The sequence below is a fragment of the Drosophila busckii genome, chromosome 3L, assembly GCF_011750605.1.
Source record: "Drosophila busckii strain San Diego stock center, stock number 13000-0081.31 chromosome 3L, ASM1175060v1, whole genome shotgun sequence".
Taxonomy (NCBI): Eukaryota; Metazoa; Arthropoda; class Insecta; order Diptera; family Drosophilidae; genus Drosophila; species Drosophila busckii.
The window spans coordinates 306,260-319,377 of NC_046606.1; the positions used below are offsets into that span (position 1 = coordinate 306,260).

Below are 13,118 nucleotides of genomic sequence, written 5' to 3' on the forward strand. Positions count from 1 at the left end.
CACATTTTTGCGATGCATTTGCATTGCAAAGAATAGGATTCAAAATGAAATTCTGTTGTGTGGAGTTAAAAAGCATGGAATTAAAACAATGATATCAATAAATATATATTGAAGTTGCATAACCAGACGGAGCAAACGTCTGAAAGTGTGTACATATGTATGTGTGTGTGACAGTCGCAATTTCCAGAAAATCATACACAACGTTAAATTTCGACGCCGTAAAAAACAAAAAAGCAATCGAAACAACCTTTAAATGGCGTAAATATCATTGTTCCATCTAACTCCATAACATCGCACCGTTCCTACTCCTTCCGTCAACGGCCGGACCATCAAATCTGCGACAAAGAAAATCTATTCTTCTTCTTTGTACAGTTTTCTATGACGACAACAACAACAACAACAGCAGCAGCAGCAGCAACATTTGACTCAGCTGCCAAGCCAAATTCAAAATCAAAAGGAGAACTGTAAAACAATTTGCGGTAGTGCGTGTGTATATGGTGAATGTTGTATCAACAATAAAGGAACTTGCAAAAAACTACAATATCCCGCGCGCGAACCACAAAGTTGTAGTAGTGCAAATATGAGTCTATCGGCAACATTGAGTACTACACCCGCATCAACGGGCAATGCGGCTCCTGTGCCCAACAGCAGTAATGCCAGTGGGAGTGGTGGTAGCAGCAGCAGCAATGGCAATAATAACAACAGTACAAGTTTGCCATTTGAAAAAGATAAGATTTGGTACTTTAGCAATGATCAGTTGGGAAATTCCCCAAGCCGTCGTTGCGGCATCAAAAGCGATGATGAGCTACACTACAGGCAAATGACTGCATACTTAATCCAAGAAATGGGTCAGCGACTTCAGGTGTCGCAACTATGCATTAATACAGCTATAGTATATATGCATAGATTCTATGCATTTCATTCGTTTACCCATTTCCATCGAAATTCTATGGCGTCGGCCAGCCTATTCCTTGCAGCTAAGGTAGAAGAGCAGCCAAGAAAGTTGGAACATGTAATACGAGCCGCCAACAAGTGCCTGCCACAAACAACCGAGCAGAGCTACGCAGATCTTGCTCAGGAGCTTGTCTTCAATGAGAACGTACTCTTGCAAACGCTTGGATTTGATGTGGCTATAGATCATCCACACACACATGTGGTGCGCACATGCCAACTGGTTAAAGGTAGGCATTGCCAATCTAAAGCATTTGGCTGCATCCTAGCGAAATTTATTGTCAATTAATACTCTGTGACATATTATAGCATGCAAGGATCTGGCTCAAACCTCTTATTTTTTGGCCTCAAACAGGTATGATATACATTAGTAATTGTATTTTGGTACTGCCTGTTTGTGAGAGCTATTATTAACCTATTGTTTACAGTTTACATCTGACCTCCATGTGCCTCCAATATCGACCTACTGTGGTTGCCTGTTTTTGCATTTATCTCGCATGTAAGTGGTCCCGCTGGGAGATACCACAATCCACAGAGGGCAAGCATTGGTTTTATTATGTAGATAAAAGTGTTTCGCTCGAGTTGCTTAAACAGCTCACAGACGAGTTTATTGCCATTTACGAGAAGAGTCCGGCCAGGCTTAAATCAAAGCTGAACTCAATAAAGGCGATAGCACAGGGCGCCAGCAATCGAACATCAAGCAACAAGGATAATAAGCAAAAGGAGGAATGGAAAATGAGCGAAATGATGAAGGGCTATCACTCAAATATCACAGCGCCGCCAGAGTTAATGAATGGAAATGATAGTCGCGAGCAGTCACAAGCAGCTCTGCTACCACCACCAACAACGGTTCCCTCTCAGCAACAGCGGCGTAGTGATCAAAGCAATCATCTACGCCAGTCCTCATCAGTCAGTGCCCAAATTGGTTCTTCCATGCCCAAGATGTCTAACTATCAAGGAACACAGATAGGCGACATACACGCAGGTAAGATATATGTTTATAATATAATGCAAATGCATTTAATTTATTTATACTTTATCACTTTCTAATTTTAATTGTTTAGATAAATCGAAACCGTCTGGTTTTAGTAATCGTGTTCCGTCTAGCCATCAGGCCAACATTTCATCGGCAACACAACGTGCTAGTAGTGGCAATGCGCCCTCCTCTTCGAGCAATAATCAACGTAGTGCAAATAGTCAGCAGGCGTCTCGATCTTCGCTACCCATGGATTATCACAAGTCTTCTCGTGGCATACAACCCATCGGTATTCAGTCCCATGCTGTCCATAAGCTTCCTTCAAGTTCCAAGCAGCAGCAACCAGTCCCTCAATTACAGGACGTGCGTAGCAACTTATCTGTGCAAAATTTAGCAGTAGCTCCTGGCGTTTCCTCTAAAGAAATCGGCAAAGTTACCACAAGTAGTAGCAAGATATACCCAAATGCTCTGCCACCCTTTAACAATAGTGCAACAACGAATCAGCTTGTGTCTCGTGGTGGATATCCGAGCGGTGCTGGTAATGGCGGAAGCACTGGCGTACCACCCGCTCTTCCTGGTGGATATAATCAAACGTCGCACCGCAGCAAGCCTGGCATAGGCTCCTACGACCAGCAACTGCCTTATAATCAGAGCCAACCAATGTCCAGTTACGGTCATATACAGCATCATACTCCATTAGAGGTAGCCCCCTCTTCAACTATGACGCAACAACAGCAGCAGCAGCAGCAGCTTAATAAGAACAACTCATTGTTCAGTCCAGAATGGAACGAAACTAAAAAGGAGTCACACTTCAATGGTTTACTACATGCGCCAGCGGTCCCTGCGCATGATAGTTTGGGTTACAAAGTGAACAATCATGTGCGAGACAGGGATAGCCCAAAGAAAGACCGACTGACACCTACCAAAAAGGATAAGCATCGTACAACGTTTCCACTCATTAACGGTCCAGCTGGCATCACAGCAAAATCATTCATGCCACCACATAAAAAGGCTCACGGGGAGGCAAATGAACTGTCAGTTCCTGGTCGCGATGGAAACATGCTTAAGCGCCCCAATGATATCTGTGACGGACAATACGGCCTTAACAAAATAGATGAACAAGATGGAAATCAGCAGCGGGACAAGACTCGTAAAATGGATAGCAGTATCGGTGTTCCTGGATTTAATAGTTACGAAGAGAAGCACACAGCCCTGTCAATGTCAAATGGTGGAATTGAGACAACGCCCGATCTGGTGCGAAGTTTGCTCAAGGAGAGTCTGTGTACAACGAACGCTTCCCTGTTAAAGCCTGATGCACTTACTATGCCAGGCTTAAAGCCACCTGCTGAGCTATTGGAGCCCATGCCACCTGCAATGCAGTTTAATAACAAAAGGGATTTACTACAAACAGTTCCTACCAACAGTTTATCTACTGCGCCCAATTTAGAACAAGAAACTTTAGTGAAAGGGGACGACGAAATCAGGGACCCAGAGTGCAGCATTAAAGCTGAGAAGAAGAAGAAGAAGGATAAGCACAAGCACAAGGAGAAAGATAAGACCAAGGATAAGTCCGATCGAGAGGAGCGCAAGAAACACAAAAAAGATAAGCAAAAAGAACGAGGTATCAAAGATCCATCGCTTAAATTGGTTATTAAAACAAGCTCGTCTGGACCAAATGCCAATGGAAGCCTTCAAGTGGACACTGCAGCGCCACTTAAGCTAAAAATCAGCAAAAACAAGCTTGAGCCCACTAACTATTCCGCCGATGGCTTACCGCCGGTGGCTGTTCCGTCTCCGCCAGACTATGGCCAGACATCATCGTCCACAACCACAACATTAAGTCAGCAGCAGCCGGTACTAATGCCTGGAATACTAATGCCATCCTATGGAAGTTACAGCTCAGCAAGCAATAACAGCAACAACACTACCAACAGTAGCAGTAGTAGTAGCAGTGGGAAGAGAAAGCACGGGGATCGTGATCGCGACAAAGAGACCAAGAAAAGTAAAACTCAAGATTATGCCAAGTACAATGGTGTCCCTGGTGGAGCTGTGTATACTCCTTTAGGCGGTGCAGGCGCCGCGTCAATCCCGCAGGCCTCAGTCTCCAGCCTTCTGGTGCAGCCACAGCCTATTTCAGTTGCTACCGCCGGGACGTTATTGACCAATTCAATCGTGATGGCGCCTGCAAGTCTCGCTACCACTCCGTCAGCGCTGCCTTACAACAAAAAGTAGTCGTAATCATTATACATATGTATTCTTGTTCTTGTTTTAAAAGATTACCTTCTTCGACAACATTTAATTAATTCTTATGTATAAGGTTTTAATAGACGTAACTGTTGGTGAGGTAATTTAGTTGGTTAAGCTTTTATTTATCCTGTTTTAATTAAGTACAACCAACAAAAGCTTCAGCCGATTGAGTAATTTTATAGATATTCACACATTTGAAAAACTCATTTTACTTTTGTACAGCATTAATTAATTTGTAATGATAATACAATACAAATACACAGAATACTTGTAAACCAAAACTCTTTTGATTATATTGCATATACCTTCATATATATATGAAAACTGGATTGGATATTCCAAGTATGAATACATAGAACTAAGTTAGCGAATTTAATACCACACAAAAAAATATATACGACTTTTTCAGCTCTTGTATATAGCCATTAAAACCAAATTAAGATCAGCTGAATTGCTGAAAAGAAAACTTCAAACTGAATATGAAAGTAATCGTTTTTGTAGAGAATGTGCTTTAATTATAAATTAAATACGCACTAAAGTTACTTATTATCATTAAAAACATAAATAATTTAAATATAACATAGAAAAACAAATGACATGTTTAATTCATTTTTAGTTAATTAATCTTTTATTTAAATTCATTCAAATCTGATACTTAAGCAATGAAACTGAATTTTTCCGTGACGAGAATATAATAAATTCGTCAACGTTCTCTATATTACAAATAATTAAATTTCAGATAAAACAAAATACAAAAACAATTAAATATATATATGCATTATGCTTTTATAAGCATTATTTAGGTAATTACTTGAAGTGTTTTACAAAGAAGAAAATTCAATAAAAATTCTGTTAATCTAAGAACACAAATTTCAAGTCTAAGTGCTTTAAATACTTATATGAAAATTCAAACATTTGCATTAAGCTTTCATAAAGGAACAATCTGCACTTAGGCATACATTCATAATTGATGTCTAAGTTTTTTTTTTGGTTTGGTTTGGATTTATTTTAGCATACTTTCGTTGCTTGTTGCTGCAATACATATAAGATTAAAAGTAAATGAAATGTATACCTTGTACACATTTACATTAAATAAAACAAGAAACACATTTCCAATCCTACTTACTCCTTAACAGTTTATTGCAATAAATGTGGTTTGGAAATTCCTTTGAAGTAAGGCAATCCTTGTTTTTTCCGGAACCACTTGAATGATTTAAATGTTCTGCAGAATGTTGTTAGGCCTTTTATGGTAGATTCGATTGGCACTTGATCCTGTGAATTAGAATTGGATATACTGAAAGGACTAAATTATTAATCCTAGGTAAAAAAAAAACCCTTCTGTGTAGTAGTTTGATTGAATCTGGACTGTTTTATTGCTAAATCTATATTTTATGCACTTTTGCTTTGATTATATATTAACATTTTTTTTGTTTCGTTATTAAACATTTGGAATGTATTAGAATAAAAACTTATTTTTACTTTCTTGTTGATTTTGTTGTAGTTATTACAATCCAATAGTATTAAAGATTGAAGCAATTTAATGCTACATTTTAAAAAACTTGATAATAGTTGTACAGAATACAAAATATGAAGTGGTCTTTTTTATTTGCCAGGTATGTAAAATAAGTTTAATGTGTTTGTTATATATTAAAAGAATAGCGTATTAACACAATTCTTCAAATTTTATGTAAAGAATATTGAATATGCCTTTTGAATAATTCCAGCAAGCGCACATTCTTAACACTAAAATAGATATTTGCATACAATATATTTTTTTTATTTTAATGGGGATTTTTCTTTATACAATTTACGGCAAAAATCATAGACACGCATATACATACATTTTAATTTGTCGCGAGTTTTTACAGTCTGCAGAAAATTTGAAATTGATTTGATACTGCGATTTTGCAACTATGTGCTACAAGCGTTAACAAATACGAAACAAAACTTATTTGGTAATTATAATTATTATACAAAAGCAAGCAAACAAAATAAGTACACGATTAACTGGCGGTGGAGGAAAAGTAGTTTTAATGCGGATGCTCTAAAGTTGCAGCTGTTTTATTGCACTGTGTCGCTGATCTTGATACGACTGATGATCAGTGACACAACGATGAACAGAGATTAGTCAACTCCGGAGAACCCTTGACTTCCTTCAATAGCCTTAATCAACTTATCTTTTAGTTGCAGGTATCCTTCATACGGCGGAAGGTCCAATCGATTAAAGCTAAAATTCACGACGGTTAATTTCATTTGAATGCATATAATATAGCAATGAATGTTACTTACCATGTATGGGCACGGGGATAATTATTAGGGCTGCCCCATTTTTCAATAGTAAACATTTGTGGCCCGTTAGAACCGTAGAGTTCCTTGAAACCATTCATAGGCACACGTGAAGTTCCAGTCACAAATTGCAAAAGACGCGAACGCATTTCATTTGAAAAGGACAAGACGGCGCGCCAGAACCATTGAATAATAATGTGATTCATATGGTAGTCGCCCTTATACAACGTATTTTCTCGCCAATCCCGGACATCGATGTTCTGTATGCCGCACATAAGTAACTCCAATTCATGTTCGTCAAAAATCTTAATGAGATTAAGAGGTATTATGGATCCAAATCCATCCAAGAAAGCCATCATTTGGTCCTTAACGCGAGCAACAAATCGCCACTCAATTACAAGTCTGTAATAATGATTATTTTCATTTAAATGTTAGCGACTTTATACATATTTATAAATTTAAAAGACTTACTTAATGTATTCATCCTTATTCTCATTTGTCACTTCAATATTTGCACCGCCAGATTTTAATTCATGCTGACTTTTTTGGCCAAATACATCTTCATCAAGACAAAATGTTAACTCTAATGTGCGTGGGTCGTTTTCTTTGATCCACATCAATGAATTATAATACTCTGTATCCACAGATTCCATATCTTTTAGATCGATGGGCTTTTGTAGCATCATTTTATAAAAGGGACGTATGAAAAAAGCGTCTAATAACTTTCCATGATATACAGCCATGCCTGCGATGCGGCCAATAAATCTGAAATTAAATTAATCAAAAGTTATTAATTCAATTTAATTCAATCGAAATAAACGCAGCTCTTACTTAAAATAACTTAAATGTTCTTCGTTACACAAACCGCTGCCATTGTTTATTTGTAAAGTGTAGTTATCCATAGCGGAGTATTCGAACAGTCCATAATATGGATTAAACATTTCTTTGGATAGTAAATAAAACCATTCTCTAGCAAGTCCTCCATAATCTAAAATAAAAAATAGTATAAATAAGGTATACAAATATATTTCAACAGTCACATACCTAATCCTGTTTCTCCTTCGAACTCCACCCATAGTTTAGTTTTTAGTAAGTCTGTTTTCGTGACCGAACTAATAATTCTATATGAATCCTCCAAAATCGATGTACGGCGTATACGTATTTCAAATTTATTTGGTACATTTGTCTGTCAAAGAGAACATTTTTATAGTTAGGCTTAAAGTTTAATATTAATCATACTTACAGGTTTTCTGATATGACTTTTAAAATATTCATATTTCTGTTTGTAATCTCGTGAGTACGGTACCGCCTGACCTGCAATATTTGGATTTGACAACCGAGGATCCTCCCATTGAGTTGTTCGCGTATCTGTTCAAAGGTAAGTACGAAAATAAGTGCCAAGTACAAATGAAGTACAAATTGTACTTACTATGATCTATGTAGAAAACGCGTCCGTCTGTATGTACACGTTCCTCCCAACCTTCGGGCAATGGTCCCAGGTCATCCTCAACACGGCGAGTTTGATTAGGCATTGGACTAGCACGACCATTACGCGGGTCAATCCAAGTTGTTCTGCGCGCTTCATGATCAATGAAGAAGGTCCGACCGTTAGGTGCGACTTGCATAGACCAGCGTGGTGGTAGGGCTTCCTCTTCACCAACTGGAGGCTAAAAATATATACATATATATATAAAGTATGCAAGTATAGTTGTAAATTGATTGGAGGCTCATGCTTAATTCAATATATGAATGTGCATATTTATAACTGATTAGGAAAAAATGATTACTTGATCTGTTGGCATTGCAGCATTGTCTTCCTCGGAATTTCTTCGCGTGGATGGGACTGAGTTCTCTGATGGATTTTGGCTGTCAGTGTGATCGGGCTCATCATTCTAATTTAATATGGATACGAACAGTTTTTGTTTGCGTTTGCATTAAATTTGGAATAAAATAAAAATAAATTACAGAAAATTATATGTCACTAACGTAAAAGATTGTGGAAACAATGATTTAAAATAATATTAAGACAATGGCAAACAATTATTAAGTAAAATAACTTATAAGTTGGCCTTATGTCGACATATTATTCCTTATATATCTATATGTATTATATTATATTTGTATTCTTGTGCAATATTAATTCATTCGAAAAACAAAACAAAAGATGTGTAACAAACATGCAGAGCACTAATTAAAGTAATGAATACGTAACAGAAATTCACATGACATACCGCTGTGCGTCCTCCCTCTGTCTCATCCACACTAATGTGGAATCGTCTTTGGAAATCGGAGGCCAACTGATCAATGTTTTGTACATTGTTGGTATTTAGTCTGTCAGAAATGTTTGTGTTAATTATTTTCAAATAGGCGTTTAAAAGTTGTCAGCTTACACAGAAGGCCTCTCCCATTGAGTGGTACGCGCCGTATGATTTACGTAATATGTACGTCCATTTGCATCTTGTCTTTCCTCCCAGCCAGCAGGCAAGGCATCATTTCCTCCAGTTTGAAACGCATGCTAAAAAGTCCAAGCCAATAAAATAGAATTACGCATGAGAGTGATTGAAACAATCCGTGAGGACTTACTGGCTGCGATGATGCCTCTTCAGAGTTCGTGGCTTCTACGTGCTCCCACTCGCCATCGCTGTTGTTACTCGATGGCTCCGTCTGCTCGCGCGCTTCTCGTATAAATGCATGGTAAATATCAAGAGTACCTTTAATCCGAGATTTAGCGCTATGTTTGGACAAGTAAAAATATGTTAGATAGTAAATAATTAAAAAGAATATCAGCAATAACAACTATTAATTTATACCCTATATAAAATATTATCTCTAAGAATACAAAATGAAAGCAAGTTGGACTAAGAATGTGATGAGCAAAAAGAGAAACGTCGGGCGGAACCGACTATTTCAGACTCTGTACAACATATAAAAGCGTGTAAATAATTTAACTAATCAGTACACTCACATACACAGTTAAAATCATAAGGGCAACAAGAATAAGTTGGAAAAAACATTACGGATTAGAATTAATTGATAAAAATTTATGATAAAACTTTCTTTTATACTTCTACAGAAAGTATTGTATGTATTTTCGATTCGATTTAGAGTTGTTTTATATTAGATTTCTTTACATTTACAAGGAGTAGTTACTCAACTGAAATTAAAAAAGAAAATCAAATTGAAACTCATATAAACATACCCTACTGACCTGCGCGGACGCAGCGTATAACTTTGTGATCCAATCGTACGGCCTTCCTGCTCTGTTGGTAAATTGACCAACGTTAACTCAACCATGCCAAGAAAATCATCACGGGTCAAACGATTTTCATCAAATACTTGAAATACAAGTTTGTGCTCAGACGGCTTTACCTATTAAAATAGATTTATATGAAGAGTTTCTTTTCCATATTATTCCATGTAACTTACTCTAAAGATGAATTCCTCATTCCAAGATGGGTTCAATGTCTATTTAAATAAAATTAACAAATATTAGGGTATTTAAAATGAATGTATCCAAAAGTTCATACCTTCTTTTTAGTTTTAGTTAAGACTGAATCAATATTTATGTCTCCGTTTATAGTATTTAAATCGATTCGAACATATGGGTCACTGCAAATGAATTCAAATTAATATTTTAAAACTTAAATGAATGGAAAAAAATCTACATACCTTGCGCCAAAAATGTCCTTTTTTGCCAAAGATTTGCCACCTAGCACAACAATACGCAGGTGGCTTGACTCGCCACTATCATTCTGTGAATAGTAAATAATTAAATAAGTCAAGTGCAAGACCAATTATTTTGGCTAGGAACTGAACTAAGTCCTGTAAAAAGGCTAATTATCACATGTCTGGCTTTAGTATCTTGTATTTTGTATGTATTAAAAAAGGATGGATGGAAATAAAATGTCCATTGATAGATCATTAATCCTTGAATAGGGCTTACCCCAAAAAATTTCAGATTTAAGTCTTACTTATAATTAATTTTGTGCTTTTGTCAAGTGTTGTAGTTTGGTTTGGTTTAGTGGAGACATACAAGAATATGCAGGATTGCCACAGACAAAGATGAACCCCATTTAACTTACATCACTATTATTGTAGCCATGAACTTGACCATCTTCAGTCGTTGTTGTTGATTCAGCCATTTTTAGTCAACTAGTATATGTATGTACTATATGAGCTTTGGTTATGTTGATTCGATAGAGCCTTTCTCTTGCTTTCTTCTTGTTAGATTGAAACTAAACTACAGATTCAACAACGAACAGAAGGCGACTGACGATTTAATTAAAATGCTTCAAGCTTTAACTTCCAGAAGATATTTTTACACCACAGGTACACATGTCATTAAATTACATACATACATGTATCTAAAAAACGAAATTAGTTTTCAAGTAAAAATTATAAAATTTCAATTTTAATTTGTTAGGAGTTTTTTAACTGTGCACGTTTTACAAAGTAATATGTAGTTTAAAATGTATTTAAAAAAGACTACTTAAGACGTAGTACACAAATATACACGTAATACAAATTACATATGTAGTATATACATAGTTAATTTGTTAGCTGTTTGCTTTAAGTTGAAGCCTTCAGCCAATTCATACTATTCAGTTGACACAGTATGTTTGTAAGCAGAAAACTCAATAAAATAATATCATAACAAAAATGCTCGTACGCAAACTTTTTATCACATGCCTACATACAAATGTACGTACATGTATGTATGTATGTACATATGTATGTATGTGGGTATTTGAGCTGTTTTTTCACACGACCGCGACCGCGACTACGCCTGACAGGCTAGTATTGTCTTAAACCATTACTTTAAAGTGCAAAAGCTGTACACACACACACACACACGCACAAGAGAGCTTTATATAATTTACACATTTTGAAAATAGACCGAATTTACTTTAAGCCAAACAGCAAGTACAAACTTGCACGAATATGTCCATAATTAAATTATTCATTCCTTTATCTCTTACTAACATCCAAAGCACAGAAGAACAGAAACAGATATGGAAAGAATAACAACAACACACCAACACTATCGCAAAATCATGCTACTCTTTGCTCTCTCCCACTATTCTTATATGTATGTTATATTATGTTATTGTATTTGTACAACAGGCGTAACAAAAACACGGTGCTGATGTACGTGTAGAAAATGTTTGCTCTCGTGTTCTAACCTAACTAAAAGCCTCCTAATCAGTGTGACCAAATGGTGGAATAAAAAAAATGAAATATGCGGGATGCAAAGCTTTTCAATATTAATATAAAAAAATTTAGCATTTCGTATCAATACGCAAATATGAAAATGAGTAATACAATTGTAAAGCAATTACATATGTAAAAGCACATAAGACTTCAGTGCTAGGACAAAGCTTTCTAATGCCATAAAAGCTTTCCAAGCTGTATTCACAGCTGGTTTACGAATAAGTAGTGATATCAACAAAAACCAAAACATATGATTTCATGGGCTGAAGAGTTGGGATATTTTAAAAGAAAGCGCATTCCGAGTTTGTTCTCTTTTGATGAAAGTGAACACAACGAAAAGCTCACCCATAACAGTTTGGAGAAATAGGTTTTACAATAAGCATTCATATATAGACGCACATACATACGTTAGATTTAGTTGCTACATATTTGGACTGATAAGAAGAATTCGCCTCTCTTTCTCAAACTAATCACACATTCGTTCCTTTCCACCCACTCACCACTGCAGCTAGCGATCTACGTGGCGCGTGTCCATTGCTGTAGTCCAAACTCTGTTGATGCTGTCCCACAACCGATGCGGCCCGACGGCGCGGTGGTGGACGCGGCCCATCAGACGTTGATGACGATGCGAGCACCTCACTATTTGTGCGTGCTGACATATTGTTCCTCTACAGACGACCTTAATTTTTTCGTAGAAAGTAATATATGGATGTATAATTGTGCATCATAGGCGCGGAGGACTTAGTTAAGAAAGCCTTTTATCTCGATGACACTGCTTATACACATGCACCAGACATACATATATATGTATGCATATGTGTATAGTATATTAATACATACATACATACGTGCTCATGCACATTTACAGGATTTTATATATATTAACATATAAATCACAAATGCATTTATGTGCATACATATGTATAAACCTGTTTAGATTGTATGTGAGTTTTCTTTTAAGCTTGCAATTGTAAAATTGCCGTCAATTGTTTAACTTTGAATTTATGTATGGTATGTATGTATGTGTACATATTTATATGCATACATATGTACATAAATGTATACTTGTACTCGATGTATATGTATGTATGATAGAAAATATAAAATTTGCTTGAATATTTACACTATTTCATGTTTTACATTAACGTCGAAATATTCTACAAATAAAAAATGTTTTACACGGCTTTAAATTACACGAACCGCACGACTATTCTCTTTTTTTGTTAATTTTATACTGAGCTGCAAATACATCGAGTACTATCGATAACAGTAGGTGTAGTCCTCAGCATTGTTTCAAAACTTAACTTAATTTAATTAGATATACTTAGATTGCCTCTATAAGAAATAATTAATAAAAGACAAATTAATTCCAGCTATTTAATAGCATTTTTCATAAATATATTAAGACCGCCGGTATATCGATATTATCTATGATATGTGCAGTGCG

The 13,118-nt window shown here is 36.2% G+C and overlaps 2 protein-coding genes across 4 annotated transcripts; one reads left to right on the forward strand and one right to left on the reverse strand.

Moving 5' to 3' along the window:
* LOC108599678 (cyclin-T) lies at nucleotides 1-4,720 on the forward strand. Its single transcript, XM_017986669.1, has 4 exons — nucleotides 1-1,181; nucleotides 1,261-1,306; nucleotides 1,380-1,936; nucleotides 2,016-4,720. The coding sequence occupies exons 1-4, from the start codon at nucleotides 581-583 to the stop codon at nucleotides 4,157-4,159; spliced, it is 3,348 nt and encodes a 1,115-aa protein (XP_017842158.1). The 5' UTR covers nucleotides 1-580; the 3' UTR covers nucleotides 4,160-4,720.
* Nucleotides 4,721-5,927: 1,207 nt separating this feature from the next.
* LOC108599679 (E3 ubiquitin-protein ligase Nedd-4) lies at nucleotides 5,928-12,880 on the reverse strand. Of its 3 annotated transcripts, XM_017986670.1 has the most exons (17): nucleotides 12,795-12,880; nucleotides 12,172-12,350; nucleotides 10,130-10,212; nucleotides 9,988-10,069; nucleotides 9,887-9,925; nucleotides 9,660-9,829; nucleotides 9,044-9,191; nucleotides 8,851-8,975; nucleotides 8,692-8,791; nucleotides 8,248-8,352; nucleotides 7,890-8,127; nucleotides 7,704-7,828; nucleotides 7,505-7,646; nucleotides 7,292-7,448; nucleotides 6,932-7,225; nucleotides 6,464-6,862; nucleotides 5,928-6,401 (listed from the first exon to the last, which is right to left on the reverse strand). In XM_017986670.1, the coding sequence occupies exons 2-17, from the start codon at nucleotides 12,328-12,330 to the stop codon at nucleotides 6,299-6,301; spliced, it is 2,469 nt and encodes an 822-aa protein (XP_017842159.1). In that variant the 5' UTR covers nucleotides 12,331-12,350; nucleotides 12,795-12,880; the 3' UTR covers nucleotides 5,928-6,298. The 3 variants fall into 3 exon arrangements, with proteins under 3 accessions (XP_017842159.1, XP_017842161.1, XP_017842160.1); XM_017986672.1 differs by lacking the exon at nucleotides 8,248-8,352; XM_017986671.1 differs by lacking the exons at nucleotides 12,172-12,350; nucleotides 12,795-12,880 and adding an exon at nucleotides 10,543-10,799.
* Nucleotides 12,881-13,118: the final 238 nt, after the last annotated feature.

What these genes read in the sequence shown, in the direction of transcription:
- LOC108599678 (XM_017986669.1), top strand. Translation starts at nt 581, where the DNA reads ATGAGTCTATCGGCAACATTGAGTACTACACCCGCATCAACGGGCAAT. An exon ending in CACATGCCAACTGGTTAAAG is followed by an intron (nt 1,182 to 1,260) that starts GTAGGCATTGCC and finishes GACATATTATAG; the next exon opens with CATGCAAGGATCTGGCTCAA. An exon ending in TATTTTTTGGCCTCAAACAG is followed by an intron (nt 1,307 to 1,379) that starts GTATGATATACA and finishes TATTGTTTACAG; the next exon opens with TTTACATCTGACCTCCATGT.
- LOC108599679 (XM_017986670.1), bottom strand. Translation starts at nt 12,330, where the DNA reads ATGTCAGCACGCACAAATAGTGAGGTGCTCGCATCGTCATCAACGTCT. An exon ending in CAATGGGAGAGGCCTTCTGT is followed by an intron (nt 8,792 to 8,850) that starts GTAAGCTGACAA and finishes CATTTCTGACAG; the next exon opens with ACTAAATACCAACAATGTAC. An exon ending in TATCCCCGTGCCCATACATG is followed by an intron (nt 6,402 to 6,463) that starts GTAAGTAACATT and finishes CGTGAATTTTAG; the next exon opens with CTTTAATCGATTGGACCTTC.